Source organism: Mustela lutreola, chromosome 1 (assembly GCF_030435805.1).
Source record: "Mustela lutreola isolate mMusLut2 chromosome 1, mMusLut2.pri, whole genome shotgun sequence".
Lineage (NCBI taxonomy): Eukaryota > Metazoa > Chordata > Mammalia > Carnivora > Mustelidae > Mustela > Mustela lutreola.
In genome coordinates, this window is record NC_081290.1 from 247,200,989 (window position 1) to 247,219,279 (window position 18,291).

Below are 18,291 nucleotides of genomic sequence, written 5' to 3' on the forward strand. Positions count from 1 at the left end.
GAGGACTCTGAGTCTGCATGTGCTTTCAGCAGGAAAGAGTGAGATGACCCCTCAGGGATGTCTGTCTCACTCAAGGCCAAGCTGGTGACACTGCAGACCCAGTACCAGGCAGAACCAGCACTGGACCTCCTACACTTGCTGAGTCCAGCCCAAGGCACTTTCCACTCTCCTATGCAGCTTTGTCAACAGTTATTGTTTCGAAGCACTGCTGAAGGGCAACAACAAAAAATTAACTCACCGCAGAATCATTCTCGAGTGACTGAGAGGATGAATAATGTGGCTTTTACTGCGAAATGAAAGCATCATTAGCCAAGTACCTGTATTGCTCCTCTCAAGTTAATTCCAGTTTCAATGGCGACATAGTAGGATGCTTGCAGAAATGTTCTTTGGAGTAGGAGGGCAAGGAACAGAAGCACGGCTAGGACGTAGGCATTAGCAAGGAACTCTTGGGATGAGACAAAGTAAACCCCTAGAAATTGTATCTGTTGGAAAGAGAATTTGGAGATGGCTGTCACCGTCAGAAAAATGGTCGCCGTTAATACCCACTACTGTGCCACGGTGGCCATTACTGCAGGACCCTCCATGCTTGCAAAGCGTGTGCAGCTGTGAATAAGGGCAAAATCAGACTGATAAATCCAGCTAAACATCCTTTTAGCCACAGAGAGGGTTGCCTACATCCTCTTCATCATCCTACTTAGGGGAACAGAGTGTGGCCCAGTTCTATCCTCGTGCCCATAAATATGACTTTCAGCTGTGTGGCTACCAGGCCCAGAGGAGCTCACTCTGAATGGAATGAGAATAAACAGAGTGACTCACAGAACAGCCAAAACCAGGACTGCTCAAACAAATCCCACAATGTGTGCTCTCTGTTACAGAAAAATCCAGAATGAGCTGAGGTCTTGTCCTACAGCCAGCTCTGTAGAAATTTCTGGAGAAAAAAGGCCAGTGGGGAAAATTTAGTGCTCCTAGGCGAGGTGGAAACTCATCACCTATGATGGATTGAGATTTCAGAAGCCCCCTCAGCCTTCTGGGCTCCCAGGACCTCCTTTTAAATTGTCCTCTTGCTACACCTCCAACAAGATCTCAGATGATAAGCACTGGGAAGAAACCCAAATGTTTTGACTTTGTTGCTAAAGATACCAGAAAACAACAGCATGTCTGTTTCCAAATTCAGCATCAACAGCTCCCAGGAAAACTTTGATCCTGATTAAGTCTTTTGCTCCCCAGCAGAACCACATGCATGTTTCCATGAAGACAGCACTCTCCCCTTCCTGAGACTCTGCCCTGAACTCTGAAAGCTATTTGCAGGGTGTGGGAGCTGCTGCAGGGTGAAGGGTGGTGGGAACAAAGTGATGAGAAGGAGTCTGAGGGCACGTCTCTGGCCAGGATCAGGCCCAAGGGGTCAGAAGGCCAAGAGGAGTCTTTCATAGAGTCAGAAATTCCTGGATCGTGGACACAGGGCTTTTGGATGGTAGTAAAGACCTTGCTTCTCGGTTCAACTGGGCCTGCTCAACCAGCACTCACTGCTTCCTGGAACTTACAAATACCTCTCCGTGGCTCTGTGAGACAGGAGACTTTTCCTTTTGGGGACAGCAGGAAGCAGATACAGAGGGACCATTAAAGCCTCCTAGAGGAAGGCCCACCAAGGCCTGAAGTCCCTGACTCTGGCTCATTTGCCAAAGTACCAGAGGAAAGGCAGAGGGAGAAGGGAGGAAGAGATGGTGTGCGTGTTGGGGTGGGGGGGGAGGGGTGGATTGGAAGCAGCCAAATGGACCTTAAAATTGGGCTGCGGGGGTTGAGACCTGACCTTACAGGGAAGCAAGGGACAGGACACAGTATTTCTCAGGTGCAGAACTCCATCCTTACAATATACCAATGAGAATACCATTATGCGCCTAATTTTATGTACAAGGAAATGGAGTTTCAGCATGATGACGTGGCTGGCTTGAGTTCACATGCTGATAAGGCAGAACACATGAACATGAACACGAACCTATGTGATGCCAAAAACATCCCTAGATTCACTACCTAAGCCTCACCTGGCCTCTTGACCTCGAGTTTCCTGTTGTCAGCTATAAGATCATAGGGGACAGACCCATGGCCACGTGGCTGGTTCTGGGTCAAAGAGGAAGGCACATGGCCTTGGGAAGACCTCGTCCTATTTAACACACTTTGGCAGTCTTAGGTTCTACCATCTTCCATAGACACCCAGCTCTGGAGAATAGAGTCCACCGTGTTAAAGCAACAGAGTCCCTCCTGGGAGCTTGCCCTGAAGGAAACCATTTAGTGTCAGGAAATGAAGGTGTTCTATATCTGGGGTACAGCAGGGGGAGAGGTGAGAAGTCAATGCCACGCACACCCATAGGGCATGGCTGAGTATTTTCTGATGCTCATGGGAACAGCAACCACCACAAGGCAGCATGGAATGCTATGCATGTGCTGTCTCACCATGATCAGAAAACACACAGGCTGGAGAATGAGGACTCGAAAAGTCACCTGAAGACAGACGTTGATTAGAGTATGGAGGTATTTGTTAAATACACTCATTATTTGTATATTTTTAGCAAAGTAACTAATTCCTTTTTTGCAGCTTTAAAGGAAAAACCTTGACCCCTTCCCCCAACAACACACATACCATTGGGTCAGAAACTGTATTTCTTTGGATCAACTTCTTGTGGCCTCTTAAGATGAAAATCTCCCTGCAGGTCTAAGTCATTAAGACGTTATTGGACCTCTCTTCAAAGAGACAGCTTAAAGGAGATGGAGCCCAGAATAGCTAAGTTTTTATTAAGAAGTGGGCACCAGGGGTGCCTGGTGGCTCCAATGGTTAAGCCTCTGCCTTTGGCTCAGGTCATGATCCCAGGGTCCTGGGATCAAGCCCCCACATGAGGCTCCCTGCATGATGGGAAGCCTGCTTTCCCTCTCCCACCCCCCCCCCCTTATGTTCCTGATCTCGCTGTCTCTCTGTCAAATAAAAAAAAAAAAAATCTTTAAAAAAAAAAAAAAAAGAAAAAGAAGAAAAGTGGGTACTAGACTAGCCAAAGAGACCCAGGTTCTTGCCCAAGAAAGGCAGGCTCTGGGAAGCTTTAAATGGGTGTGAAGGCACGGACATTGCCCAACACCTTGAAGGCTGGAGAGAAAAGGCCGAGGACCTACAACTGGACATTTGGTGGGAGTTAAATGCTTCAGAAGATCAGCCCCAGTCTCACACTTTCACAAGCTCTCAGGGAAGAAACTGTGTTTGTTTCCGAGGGTTTCCCAAGTAGTGCTCGATACATACGTTAAATTAATCAATGCCTATGATCTTCCTCTCTCATCTACTTTCTCTATAAGTTATACAATTCCCCCTTTCGTAGTTAAGCCGATTCATTTGCACAGGTAGGACTAGAACCTAGGACTCGTGACGCTACTGTTCTGACTCCCACTGTCCTTGCCTGGCCAGATGTATGACTGGAAATGGCCCCTTTCCTTGTTCTCTAGAGCTTAGTGGACAGGGATCATGTGGGCTTTTGCTTCTTACTTGGGCAGGAGTCAGAAGGTTAATTACACATTGGTCCCCGCCCTGGAAGGCCCTGGGAAAAAAACAATGACAACCATCTTTGACCATTCATGGACCAACAAACCCACCCTTCCATTCACAACCACTTAACAAGGTGGTTTCGAGCCTGGACTTAGATGTTAACTATATCAGAGTTTGAGTCCTGACTCATTCTATATTAGCCATGTGTCCTTATGTAAGTACCTCAATCTCCCTGAGCCTCAGTTTCCTCACTGGAAAATGAGGCCCCCCCACCAGGAGCAGTTTTGAGGGGCCTAGGCCTCTTGGGGACCCCTCCTGGTTACCTGCTTCCTTCCCTTCAGGCACCCAGGCCTCCCTTCCTCTCCTTAGCTGGCTCAGGGGCTTCCACGAGAATCTGGGAGGTTCTTTGGGGCCTTGCCCAGGGACCTAGGACTTGGGCTAGCCCAAGCTTCAGGCTGCTCCCTCCTAGGCCCTGACTCCACCAAGCTGTCCTACTCAGGGCCCCCAACCTGACTGCCTATTGTGCCTATTGTGAGAATTCGGTGTAACAATGGAGATAAAAATATCTAGTAAGCATACACACACAGTAGGTGATAACTTCTGTATGATTCCCTGAAGAATTATGGAACCGGGTTCTGGCCACGAGGAGGTCCGGTAATGCGGTTCCTGTCTTAGGGGATTCAGGTCAAGTTGGGAAAGAGACAAGGGGTGTTCGATGGTGCAAGCCCAGGGTGTTACGGGAGCACAAAGGAGGGGCATCTAATCCAACCAGAGAAGGTGATGTCTAAAGTGAGTCCCGGGGGCTGAGACGGGCTAGTGGGATGACGGGAGGGAGGCATGCCGGGCCAGAGCAGCTGTGTGGGACTGTCATGAAAAGACCAATCCACACACTGACATCACGAAGTCACAGAAAAGCATATTAATTCACAGAGTCACCCACAGTGATAGCTACAAATACGTGTATCCAAATGAAGACACAGACACACATGGAAAAAGATACCGAGAGACACAGGACAAATAGAAGGACATATACACCGAATTACAAATAGTTCCTGGGAGAACTCATTCAGAATGAACACTTATACACTCACGAACCCACACACGTTTCCCCTCTGAAATTAGGCTTTTGGAAGCTTTGGCACTCAGACCAAACCCATACTGCTCTTTCTCTGCCCAGCTGACAGCCTTGAGCAGGGTTTGGCCGCTCTTTATGAACCCAGTTCCCTGGCCCTGCAGCCAGATCACTGACAGCCCTGGCAAGTGACAGATTGTGGGTAGGGGTTAGGCAGGAGAGGGGGCTGGAGAGACAGAGGTCGTGGGCTGCTCCCAGCCTGGGCCCCAGCTTTCCCTGGAGAGTGGCAGAGGGGACAGGAGCGTGGAATTAAAGAAGAAATAATGTTTGTCCTTGCAGATGCCAAGGGCAGTGTGATTCTTGCCAACTGTGAGTGTCCTGGAAAGGGAACAGAGGACAGGACGGCTACTGACAATGAAGTAAACAACGGTGCCCCACTGTGCAGCCTGCCACAGCACCGAAGGAGGCTGAGCCAAAAGAAGGGCCTTCTCACAGAAAGGGTTGTGCATGGAGAGCTTTCTTGTAGGTTCATAAACACCAGAACGGCACCTGTCTCTTTGGGTGGGAGCTGCTGGGAGGCAGGGGGATGAACCAGATGACCTCAGTAAGATGACCTCGGTAAATGACTCCTTTCCCCATTTTCTGGAGCCAGAAGCCTAAATGAGAATTAAGCCATATGGCAGGCAACCACACGACTGAGGATTCTCTGTTGCTGACACTGGAGACTTATATTTATTTTCATCTCTCATTTCGATGTCTGTAATTTGCTGATTGCGTTTGGGCTGCAGGAAACAAATATTAGATCTGATAAGGCCTGCTGCCTCCGAGGGAAGGGCCATCTATCTCGGGGATTTATGGACTGACAAAGAACCTGGACAAGAGCATTCCATTGAGAGGGCAATAAATCCCAGGGTTGGTATATAAATAAAGAGGGAAAAAAAAGAGAGACGTTCAGATGAACCACAATTCGAAGTGTTGTTCTCCCGGCCTCTGTGGCGCATCGTGCCTCAGAGTTCTCTCTAGGAGAACCCCACCAGCGTTTTGGGAACCATAGGAAGAAGACAATGACATGAACAAGCTGAGAAGGGCTCTGACTAGTGCCGCTTCCTTCCTCAGAGTAACAGTGGGGTCTTGCTGCTGTGGGATTGTCCATGTAGAATATTCTGGAGTCCTTTACAGTCAGACTAGAACTGAAGGTGACACTCTTGTAGACAAGAGAACTTGCCCTTTCCTATCTCTTTTTGGTCCAAGTACAGTTCAGAGGCTTGAAAGCTAGAAAGGCCTCAAAAGCCACCAAGGTCTAAATAAGCAAGAAGAATCCTCATGTTCCTGTTGAACTAGAAGTCTGCCCGTCTGAGCCTGGCTAACTCTTACTCCTATGTGAAGACCCCATGCCAGTACTTGGCCCTTTATGAAGCTGTCCGTGACCATTGGCTGAGTTAGTCACTCCCTCTTCCCACAGTTCCCTATATATACCCCCTAACAGCAGTGTTGAACACAAAGTCGAAAAATCTTTTATTTAGATTTCTCTCTTCCATTGGATTTCACAATCCTTGGAGCCAGAAGCTATGGCTTGATAATAGTAAGTCAATTTAGCACGACAGTTCTAAGCGCCCACACTCTGGAATGGAAGAGACTTGGATTCAGATCCTGAGTCTGTCACACAACAGCTGAAAAGCCCTAGGGAAAGTTACTGAACCTCTCTGCGCCTCAAGTCCCTCATCTCTAAAATGGGGATAAAATACCTACCTCATGAGTTGTATGGTATGTGAATAATATCCCAATAACTATTACCAAATAAATAAATAAATAAATAAATAAAATAAAAGGACTGACCCTAAAAGGCTGTGCTAGGCATGAAAGGAGACAGCATCTCAGTAACTCCCACAAGCAGCCAGGCATGCGTTAATGGTCAGCACGTGGCTGTTATTGTAGTTAATAGGCCCATCATCGCCATGGCCTCTGGATTACCAAAGCCCAACCCAGGCCTGGCACACAGTAGGGTTCAATGGATGTTTGCTGAATAAATCAGACAAACAGACTTGGTGTGCCTCATATTCCTGACCAAAAGTCCTCAGTTAATTATTCCCCTGGGAAAAATTAATATAAACCTCCTCAGGGTTAAATGCTCTCTGTGGTCCTAGAGCCAATAAGATGAATAGCAGGACGCAAGGGAGTGTCATGAATCATTACGATCCGCAATCAGCAATTCTCAGCAACATTTTTGGACTGTGTGTGGTTAAAAGTTGGTAATGATATTCCCGCTGGGAAAATAAAACTCCGAGTCTTGTTAGAGGTGAGTTTTCCATTTTGTGACCAGCTAAATCTAAGTGGCAGCAAAAAAACAGATGAAGGAATTAAGTCCCCAGCCCCCAACCCCAGAGTGCAGGCTACGGCCCCAAGCAGGGAAGAGAAACCCCCAGAAAGGTTACTGCCTCTTTGGTCCAACAGATTTCAGTCTGGAGCATCTTAAAGCAGCAAAGGCCATTAGAGATTATCTAGTCCAATGAGTCAAGTGATTTTAAGCCATGGAATCCTTTTGTCAAAGAATTTTTAATGGAAGAGTCCAATATATTCATAAAACTGGGGCAGCTTTGAGTGAAATCTGAAACTGGGGGAAGAAACCCATGGAGGGTCCCCTTGCCCCTCACCCCTGACAGCAGCCTCCAAGAAGCACCAGTGGGACTTTGGATGCCAGAATATGCAGAACTGCATAAGACAGATCATGAGAAGTTGTCTGAGTCCATAAGGATGATGTAAACGAAAGACAATATAGCCAGTAAATCCGAGAAGCCCTAGGCGCTGGTAAACGAATGCACGTCCTACAACTTTCTGAACGACTAATGCCTGGGAGAGAAGTCATGGCAGTGATGGCATGGTGAGGAGAGCAGGGAGCCATAAGTCTTGCTGGGGCACCAGCTTGCCTCCTGGCATTTCTGTTAACCGGATGCAGAGCATCTTCTAGAAGGAGATATCGCCAAGGGATTTGTGCGAGTGTGGGGAGCTGACTCAGGGCAGCCAGTTGACCTCTTGCCCATTCTCGTGTACAAGGGAAAAATCTCCCCAAGGGTGCTCTGCTCTCCCCTTGGGGTGGCCTACCTTGGGCTGGGAGACGCTGTTCTCCTTCCCAAGGTGGTCCACGATCCCGAAGATGCACAGTGGCCCGGCGAATCCCAGAAGGTCGGCCAAGATGCGAAAAGTGCTGCTCAGGACCAGGCGTCTCCCAAAGGCGTGGCAGAGAGCCTGCCAGATGGCTCGGGCCCCCTGCATGCTCTGCGAGTCCTTCTGCTGCCCAGAGAGAACCCATGGCCAGGTCAGAGCGGCCAAGGGCCCGTTCACCGCCGGGCCCAGCCTCCCAGGAAGTCCCTGGCTCCTGCTGCCTGGGGAAACCCAGTGACCACACTTGTTGCAAACAAGTGAACCCCAGGAAATCACTGAGTCACCAAGTGCACAGTTAGGTAGGCCGTATCAACATGAGCATGGTCCAGATGGGGAAACTGAGGCCAGGTTCACCATCAAGGTCACACAGCTGGTCAGGATGATGTGATGAGCACAGCACTGCAATGAAGAAGTGGCACATGGCCCGCTTATTCATCACCACCTGTGACTGCGTCTGCCTCATGTCTCCCCACCGTGCTAGTGCAGAGGCAGTGAAGGAACATGGGCCTGGGCATTAGGAGACTGGCTCTGCCACCTATCAGCTGTTGCCCAGCTCTGGGCAGGTCACGGCCTTTCTTGGGGCCTCCATTTCCATGGCAGTGAGTTAGGGAGACCCCGGCCTTGTTCAGCTTCTAGAACTCTTGGAAGTATTGGGCCACTAAATCCCACCCTTTAAAATAGTTGAAAATTCCCACCTTTCTAGTCACTGAGCTCTAGAAGGAAGAACATAGGATATGAGGGAATTCAGTGGGGTCACTTCCCTTCTTGAGGCCTCAGTTTCCCCATCTGGACAATAAGGGTGTTTGTTCAGATGACCTAAACTGTAAGGGCTGTTTCAGCTGTGACTGTCCTATGAATCTTCTGGACTTGTCCTGATTCACTGTGTGACTTAGGGCAAGCCTCTTCCCCTCAGTGGGCCCTACTGGGGGTTTGACCTGATGTCTTCTGAGGTCTCCATCAGTATGTCCCCAACTCTAACCTGGAGGGAGGGGAATGGATGGTGTGGCAGGGTCCCCACTGACCGCTTGGGTGTCGAAGGCCTCACAGAGCCGCCGGTAGTTGGTGAGGGCCCTCATGGCAATGGGCAGCTTCCCAATGGCTCGGAGATCAATGGGCTTCTTATGAGCAGTCTTGATAAAAGCATTCATCCACCAGTAGGTGCCTTTGGACAGCAGGTTCACGAAGGGCTGCAGGAAGCGTACCCCCAAGTCCTGTAGGTCCTCAGGGGGCTTCACCTCCCTTGGTGACTTGAAGAAGATATATCTCTGTGGGGCACATGGGTCACCAGGGACAGGTAAATGCAACTTCTCACCCCTCTCCACTTTGCCCCAGAAAAGACCTGGGGTTGTGACATACCATCCTTGACCCTGACATCTAACATATGGAGCCATCTCTTGCTTATTCGCAGGAGAAGGATCACTCCACACCTGTTGGCTACCAGGGCCAGGGGCCTCCTAACTTGTAACTCTTCCTTGAGGTCTACCCTGAATCCCCTTGATTTGGGTTGGGTTGAGTTGAAGTTGGCTTGGGGAAGAGCAGAAATCTCCAGATACCATCCCATGGATCCCAGATCTGAGGACATGAACATGTTTCATGCTGGGTTTGCAGAACATGCAGTCATGCAAACTTTGGCTCAAATCCTGCCTCCTCCACTTACTAGCCAGGTGTCTTTGGACAAATTCTCATTTAAAATGTTTCTTTGTCTAAAAAGTGGGTGGTAGTTGCATCCCTGGGGTGCTGTGAGGGTCAGATGAGGCAGGGAATGTAGTTAGTTGGCCTTTGTGCCCTGTACATCACCAACTAAAGCAGGGGTGTCAGAGAAATGCAAATTCAAGTAGTACTTCATACTCATCACCCAAATGGGGCTGGCCCATTGCTCACTGGAGGCAGGGAGAGGGTTTTCTTATTCATTGCTGGTAGATTATAGTCTTTCTGGAAGGCGATCTGCAACACTGATTGAAATTTAAAACACACAGTTCACTTGAACTAGCAACTCCACTCCTTGGAATCTCTCCCACAAAAATAAAAGCACTGATACATAAAGATATAAATCTGTTTAATACACCATAATTTGTGAAGGCAGAAACTTGGCAGTGAACTGAAGGCCCATCAATTGGGTAACGGCTGAAGAAATTATTGCTCATCTACATGACGGAATATTATACAGCCATTAAGAAAACTAAATTAGCCGTACCAGACTTGAAGGGAGTCCTAAGAGATATCTGCTGGGTGAGAAAAACAAGATGTAGAAACTGTGTATAATATGATCCGACTGTTATAAAATTAATACTGAGAGGAGAAACCTTTACTCTTACATGTGTTGAGAAAAAAGAAACTTAAATAGATACAAACATATGGTATTCTATTAATAAAACCAAGAGTGGAAGGGTACATATGAGGTTGCTAATCGGGGTTACCTGGGGAAGGAAATGCCTGGGGAGTGTAGAATAGGGATGGGGAGAGATGAAAAGGGGGTAAACAAAAATGATAATGAAACAAGACAAAACACATGTAAGCAGCCACATTCAGTCATTCAGGTATATGAGTAACTATATGAACACATTAAAATAACTCCCCTCCCCCAAGACAATAACAACAACAATAAGAGCAGAGCTCAGAAAGGCCAGCACTCAAAGCCCTTTTCCCTCTCTATGGGATTAAACCTAGAATCTTTCAACCTTGCCTAACACTTCCTGTCATTTCCATTAGCTCTAGGAGCTTGGGGTAGAGGGCAGCTAGACCAGAAGGAATATTCCTCTTGAACCTCTCCCACGGGTCTCAACTCCCATTTGGGGCCTGCTAAAAGAGGCTGGCTCCTTCTAGGGCTCAGCTAAGAAGCAGGCTGGGGGCCCCACACCCAGGGACAGGACACTGATCGGAAGTACCACCCTGGCCCCCGTGTATGCTGAGGTGGGTGTTGGGGTGGCCCCGCAGTGGCCCACTTACCCTCACCCTGATGACATTGACCTCCACCAGGAGCAGCATCCCATAGAGGACCACCAGCAGCCCAGTGAGGCAGAACCGCAGCTGTGAGAAGCTGATGGAGTGGTCATAGAACTTGACGAACTTGATGGTCTTGGTGATGAAGGCCAAGGTCCAGTAGATCAGCAGGGCTGCGGGCAAGAGCACATGCATTAAACTGTTCAAGATGGGTACGCTCAAAATGTTAACAATTTGGTAAGTCAAGCTGTTTTGTAAGTCTGCCAAATTTCTCTTCACAGTGATTAATACATTATTTTCTTGGTTTACTAAGTTGTGGGTGCTGTGCCATGTGAGCACTTAAAGTACTATCTCACTTATTCCTCACAATCACCTCGTGAGGGGAGAGCTGCCAACTCCCCGACTGGACAGACAAAGGAAGCCAGGCTCAGGGACCTGCCCAGACAAGTGGTAGAACCAGGCTGGGCTGCCCCGGTGCCCATGGCCGGTGGCTCCATCCTGTAATGGTTTGCTTGTGGGATTTCTAAGGTGGAACGATCTTAAAGGTTCTTCAATCTGCTCTTTCATTTTATAGATGAGACAACTGGGACCCCAAAGAGGGTGTGACCTGCCCAAGCTCCCTGCAAGCTTGAGTGTGCCCAGGCCAGAGCCCACAACAGCATGACGATGCTCCTCACGGAGCCCAAGGGGCTGGGGGTACAAACAAGTCAGTCACAGTTCTGTGTGCATAGTGTGTCTAGTGGTTAGAGCTGGGCCCTGCAGCCAGATATACCCGGGCTCAGATCCTGTACTTCAACAGCTGTGTGACTGTGCATACGTCCTTTAACCCAACCTGGCCTCAGTCTCTTCACCCATAAAATGGGGATAATAATAGTACTCCCTCAAAAGTTGTTATGAGGAATGTATGGAAAGCATTTGGCACACAGTGGGTGCTCTTTGGACATCAGCTGTTAATACTGTTATTGTCTCCAGATTTCACACCTGGGACCATAAACGTCAGAAACTAATCTCCAAATTCTCACCACCACCACCTGCTAAACCACTGCTCGTTGGCAACAGGAGAAAGCAGCGATAACTAGCTCCCCTTTAGGAGACACGATAGTGTGGGTAGCTCTTTCCCCCTCGCTCCCTAGAGCTATATGCAGACGAGGTCAGCCTGAATGCCCTAGAGCTCCTCTCTAGTGGGACCACAGAGGAGACCCTTTTACCCTGCCCTCCATCCATAGGTGGGCCCGGTACATGAATGCACAGCGTCTCTTGGAGACCAAAGCTGGGGTCTGCCCCAGCCTAGGTCTGGGTTAAGAACTACGCCAAGGTGTGCACTTGCCCAAGGAGGGACAAATGCACTCTGTCTCGGGTCCCTGGGTGAGAGCATTAGGAGAGAGGGCAGAAGCATCTGTTTTCTGTGCGCTGCCCACCTCTGGCCCAGGACTGGGACAATATTCCCCTCAGCTTGGTGTGGTCCCCAGGTCACAAGGATCCCACAGCTAGAGGCCTTCACACCTACACTCAAGTGTCAGAACCCCAGCGTCAGAACCTCTTTGGTCTTCATGAGGGTCACCTACGGGCCCGCCGACCTGAAAATATGCCCCACATGGATCCTAACAGGTGTGGTTTGATTTCCTGTTCATAACAACTCTGTGGCATAGGCAGGGGGTTATTATTCCTCTCCAGGTAGAGAAAATGAGATGCACAGAGGCTAGGTGTCATGTCCAAGGTCACACAGGAAATTAGTGGTGGACGGACTAAGCCCCAGGGTTATTTCCTCAGTGTCAGACATAGCAGTCCTCAGCCAAAGCTTAGTGCTTGAATGAGAGCACCAAAAGACTGAGAGAAAAGCAGAAAAGGACAGCAGTATGACATAGGGGTTGCTGGCAAGGTTCAGGCTCTGAATTCCCCTTACCTCTGTGTCTTCCCTCCCCTTCTCCACATCCCACCTATTACCAAGTTCTGTCTCCTTTACTTCCTAAACACCTGGGCCAGCTGGGTCACCATCCTATCACCTGGGGACCGCCATCTTGTCTCTCCTTGAATTCCCCACTTTCCCTCTTGTCTGCCTCCAGTCTAGCTTCTGGAGAAATAAATCTGATCAAATATGAACTCATGCACTCATGTCCCTAACAGCATTATTCACAATAGCCAAAAGGTGGAAGAGACCCAATTTTTCTTCCAGATTTCCTAATAGGCTTCTCCTGCCTCAGGGCCTTTGCTCATGCTGTTCCTTCTGACTGCAACATTCTCCTCTCCCTTCTCCCAGTTTGTCCCCCACTATCCTTCAGTTCCCAGCTCAAATGTGACTTTTTCACAGAACATTTCCTTGATCTCATCTGGGACCTCAGGACCAAGGTTATTTTGTGGGACAATGTAAGACACATCAGGGTACACCTTTCTGCGTGACTCCAGAACTGTGACAGACAGAAGTCTTCTCAGTGCCTTAATCCCTGCAGCTCATAGGATTCATCATCTCTGCTTTGACCTGTTCTAGAATTTCTGGCTCTGCAGAGCACAGCTCTGACAAAGGGGTATGGAGGAAGTTAGTCCTTATTCTTTGGAGAAAGAATGGTCCATCTATGGGGGTAATTTGTGCTTTAAAGAAAGAACATTACGTACTTTCCAGAGAATGAGAACATGAACTTGCCAGATGCCCAGACAGGATGTTTCTAGGGGCACTGGTCAGTCAGGCCCTGGGGTGAATAAGAGGTTCTCTACAGAGGAGGAGCTGCCTCAGAAGCTTCAGGAGAGGGAGGCTCTCTGATGTCTGTACCTATCATCTCTCTCTCTCAACTTGCTGCTCCCTAGTTCCCCAGCCACACTTTCATAGTGTCACCCAAGCAGGGGGATCCCCAGATGATCCTGGTGGAACCCGGCTCCCACCTTACCGGGGAAGGCAGAGCTGCGATTAGTTGGGGAAATGCCCTCCACCTGCCCATGCCACCGTGCTGTGTCTGGCCGAGCACAGAGTGTTCCAGACTCCAGACGTCAATTAGATGTTATGACTCCTAAAAATCATAGCCTGACTTAATGATACACAGTCTGACCACAGACAGATGTACAGCCCTGACCTTAGACATGCAGACGGAGTCAAACATAGAGGCAGACCTCCAAATTTATACCTTTGGCCCAAGCAGTCTGAAGACCCTTAGACACACAGTCTCAGAAGTGGTTAAGAGCCTGCCTGAGCCCTGGGATCGAAACCTGTCTCTGCCCCTTGACTGGTTGGGCAGACTAGTGTAAATCACTTAACCTCTGGATCTCAACTTCCTGTTGCGTAAAGGGGACGTAATAGTGGTGTTGACCTCATAGTGTTGTTGTAAGGATTAAATGAGTTAAGAGACGTAAAATGCTTAGGAGCACGCCTGACACATAGCAAGTGTTAGATGAGTGTTGGCTGTTGCTACTTATCACCTCTCTAAGCTCAGTGTCCACATCTGTAGAATGGGGATAGCAACGATACCAAGATGGAGATTGTGGAGAAACCAAGGGAGATAAGGCCTTTGAGGAGCTTAGCACCAAGCCTGGCACACAGTACATGCTCAGTAAATATCAACATTCATTGCTATTGTTTCTGCCCAGGATCCCAACAACATGATGTCAGGTCTAATCAGGCATTCCTTCTTGAATCTTTCTAAGTGTTCACAAACTGCAGGCTCCAGTCCTGGGGTCTTTCTCTTGTCTCTCCAGGTGACCTCAGTCAGGCTCAAGCTTTAGATGCCACCTATAAGCCCCTGACCCTTGAATGTATATCTCCAGTCCTGACCTCTTCCGAATGCCTGACTCATTTCTCTAACTGCCCACTTGATGCTTGAGTTGGTTGTCTCAAACTCAACATGTCCCAACCTGCCCCCACCCTTGCCAGTTCCCCAAACCCCGACCCATGCTCCCTTGTCATGTGCATTATAAATACCATCAACTACCCAGGTACTCAGACCCAAAGCCCAAGAGTCTTCCCTGTTCCTCTCCTGGTCCCTGACTTCATCTCCTACCATCATCCCTCCCCTTCCTTGGCTTTGCCTACACTGGCCTATTTGCCAAATTTGCCCCTACCAGAAGGCCTTTCTTTACACTTGCCGTTCCAAAGCATGGAAAATTCTTCCCTGAAATATAGGCATGCTCACTCTTACCAGAGATCTTTCCAGACCACCCTCGATAGACCGCAATATTGCCATCACTCTCAAACCCTTACCCGGCTTAATTTTCTTCATGACATCTTTCCTACCTATTTGTTTATTCACTATCTCAGCTTGCCGGTCTCCTCCCACCAGGAGGCAGGGAATGGATCTTCTCCATTTCTGAACCCCTAGCTATCTAACGCCTGACACATAGTAAGTGCTCAGTAAACAATATCTGGAGGAAGGAATAGGGTAACTATCCCTCTCCCACCCCTCCTGCTCCCCTACCTATCAGCAGCTTGGGGAAGTTGGAGGTCTCGATGTTGTGATAGTAGACCACGGACGTGACAGCGGCCATGAACGCCATCCCAGCTGGCATGTATAGGTGGAGATGGCGGGATTCGGTCACCCTGAGATGGGGGGAGAGAGAAAGAGAGAGAGATTGGAGATAAATGTGCCAAGTGCCCCAGTAGAGAAGCCCAGCCCTGCGCTTTGGGCTCAGCATACAGTAGGCTCATATGCACGGCTCTGCTCCTTATATTGGCAGCTCTGCCCAGCCCAAACATACCCCAAAACTGCCCACTAGTTAGGGGTCCAGGAGTCCATACGATGATGCTATCAGGGCTCAGTGTCCAGACTCTGGAACTCATGGCCTTCTCTCCCTGGGTTCATACTTGCCGAACCCAACATGGGGAAGCTGGCCTTGGAGGGCATAGCTGCAGAGCCTCCAACCAATCTCTGAGAGTGAATAAGGCTGGGTTCCTGTCCCTGGGGTCTCCTGGGTGGTACAGAGGACTACCCACCACAACTGTCTCAGGGACAGCCCCACTTCCCATGAACAGTAAGTCAGCGTTGGCACTCTGCCCTGCATGCTGTAACAACGACACTGGTAGTCAATATTTATTGAGCATTTACCCCGTGCCGGGCACTGTTCTAAGCACGTGATGTATATGAACTCACTTAATCTCCATGAAATACCATGAAGCTGGTACTCTTAGTCTCCTCATTTTACAGTTGGGGAAATGGAGCCATGGAGATGCTAAGTAACAAGCCCAAGGTCATCGCTTTTGTTTCTTCCCTGGGGATAGTAATGGAGGCCAATACCAGCTTATCCCCTCCCCAGTGTATCTCCCAGAGGCCTCTGTGGTGGGTAGGGGCTCTAGTCTGGTAACAAGATCTGTAGGGACGAGTTCTCTCAGACATCAGGCTTCCCCACGCCTGGTGAGGAATCTCCCCGTAAGTGGCCTGACTGTGCCCTTTCATGGCTCCCTCCTACAGAAAGCAAAACTCACATTGCTCAGCCTGGGACCAAAGGAATCCAGTGATATGGCCTCAAGCCACTTTCTCAGCATCGCATAGTCTGCCCTTCCTGCTGAAGCCATTTTGGGACCCCCCCTCCACTCCCAGAAGGCTCCCTCCAATCTCCTGCCTCAGTGATGCCCCCGCTTGCACTGCTCCTTCTATCCAGGATGCCTAGCCTCCTTGCCCTTGAGCATCCCTCAAGAAGCTGACATTAGGGAGGGGCAACCATGCTCAGAGCTAACTGCTTTCCGGGGGGAGTGATACTGCAGATAGACTGAAGGCTGAGAGCACAAGGAGCAGGTAGACAACTAAGGAAAACTTCAGAGAGGAGGCTGGCCTTAGAAGGATGAAAAAGAGTTCAACAGAGAAGGAGGGAGGACATGAAGAGAGCCATGTGGGGGCCCTAAGTCGTCTGGTAGGACTCGCATATAGATGTAGAGGTTCTACGGATTCTTTATCAAATAACATGTTCCCTTGCTGCTTTGCTAAAAGAACCACAGGGTTTTTTTCTAACAGCAATGTGCCCAGCCCTAGAGAATGATGGTGATTGGCTCAAGCAGCCATGCAATGCCACACCCCTTTGCCAGTGATTGGTCTAAGGGTGCCCATATAATTCAATTCTGGCCAGTGAGATGCAAAGGAAAGTCTGGAGAGGATGATATCCAGCATAAAGAAGAGGCATGTGGGAGCATGTCTCTTTTGCCCTTGCCTTCCTCCCTAAGTGACACCTGGAACTAGGCAGCCATCTTGCAACCATGGGGAAAGATATGGCAGACACACACAAAGATGGGAAGAGGCTGGGTCCCTGCTGACGTCACTAAGTCACCAAACCAACTAGAGAGGGGACCTCTAAATTCTTGTTAGGTGAGTCCATAAATGTTGATATTCTTTAAACCTTAATTGGTGGATATTCTCAGCAAAAGACTTCTACAGGAGGTACAAGGCAATCAGTCACTAATGGGGTCACTGAGGGCAGCCAATACCCTGTGTAGGGATCTTGAAAACTCCTGCCTTTGTACTCCTGGAAGTAAGATTTTGAGAAGCTCTATACTCCCTCGCACATTTTTAAGTGACATCTTAAATGTTATATCATAAGTCTGAATAAATTCATTTTTTGCAATAGGAGGTAGACGTGATAAACACTTGATATAATTAAATAAGATGAAGAATAACCAGAGTAGAAATACATATTTCATGACATGACTTAACAAAATAGCCTTTGGCTGCTTTACTGAATAACATACACGAAATTAGGTTAGAAGTTAGGTAAAAGTCTTAGGTATGGGCTTTTTCTAGTGTATGGTGATCTAGGAAAACATTCTAGTTACATTGCTAAAAAAAAAAAAAAAAAAAAAAAAAAAAGTGTTTCTTCTCTAACTTGCACTGCTTTGGTTGTTCTAAAATCAGAGCATCACACAAAAATAATACTCAAAGGAAGAGAGGAAAACCTACAAATTTTAAGAGGCCTTAATTAACCGGTAAATGAGGCTTACCCTAAACTAAACTAGAGTTTGAAGACCACTGCTTTAAGAAGTCCCCACTACCTCCTGCCCCTACACTTCCAGGTAGGTCTGCAAACCAAGGGCAGGGTGGACTGGGAGGGCCAGAGGGCAGGAGCTATGGTTTCTTCTCCTGTCTGCTCCCTTCTTATGTCCCTTCCTTATGCTTGCCTGCCCAGGGTTGTGTCCCCACAGATGAAGACCAACAAAGACCAGGTGACAAGTGTCCAGTTCAAGGGCCAACCTGCCTGCTGGGGAGGAAATGCCAGTTTGCACTGAGCTGGGGGAGGTATGGGATACAGAGGCAGCCCCCCACAGGAGGGGCTGCTGACTGCAGACAGAAGGGAGTCCCTGACCTGATTCATTTCAGTCTCCTACATTCTGGAAAAGTACTCTCTGCCCAGGGCTCTGCCATTCCATGTCTGCACCCCGTCTGTGCTCTAATTTCATCCTCCATGGCCCTGTGTTGTGGGCAAGGCAGGGATGATGATGATCATTTCACAGGTAGAGAAGTAAGGCCCAGAAAAACTGAGTCCAAGGTCCTAGAAGCCCAGCAGATGACCCAGGTCTACCTTCTCCACAGATGGGGGTGTTTTCCTCTCTGCCACCCTGCTAATTATTACCCAGTGAGAATTTCTGGTCTAAGAACTCATAAGCATCCTTCTCCTTTTGAGCATTTGTGCTGCTGTG

General features: G+C 48.7%; 1 protein-coding gene across 9 annotated transcripts in view; it reads right to left on the reverse strand.

The window, feature by feature from the left end:
• Positions 1 to 18,291, reverse strand: part of ABCC8 (ATP binding cassette subfamily C member 8) — a 73,607-nt gene that overhangs the window by 52,258 nt on the left and 3,058 nt on the right. For 4 of the 9 annotated variants that reach the window (XM_059137538.1, XM_059137518.1, XM_059137528.1 and 1 more), the window contains exons 3-7: positions 15,089 to 15,210; positions 10,698 to 10,864; positions 8,774 to 9,016; positions 7,692 to 7,880; positions 318 to 482 (exon numbers count right to left, since the gene is read on the reverse strand). In XM_059137538.1, coding sequence (XP_058993521.1) covers positions 318 to 482; positions 7,692 to 7,880; positions 8,774 to 9,016; positions 10,698 to 10,864; positions 15,089 to 15,210 — 886 coding nt within the window. Of the gene's footprint in view, positions 1 to 317; positions 483 to 4,615; positions 4,681 to 7,691; positions 7,881 to 8,773; positions 9,017 to 10,697; positions 10,865 to 15,088; positions 15,211 to 18,291 lie in introns of those variants that run through there. The other 5 variants (XM_059137550.1, XM_059137544.1, XM_059137513.1 and 2 more) reach the window with 3 other exon arrangements.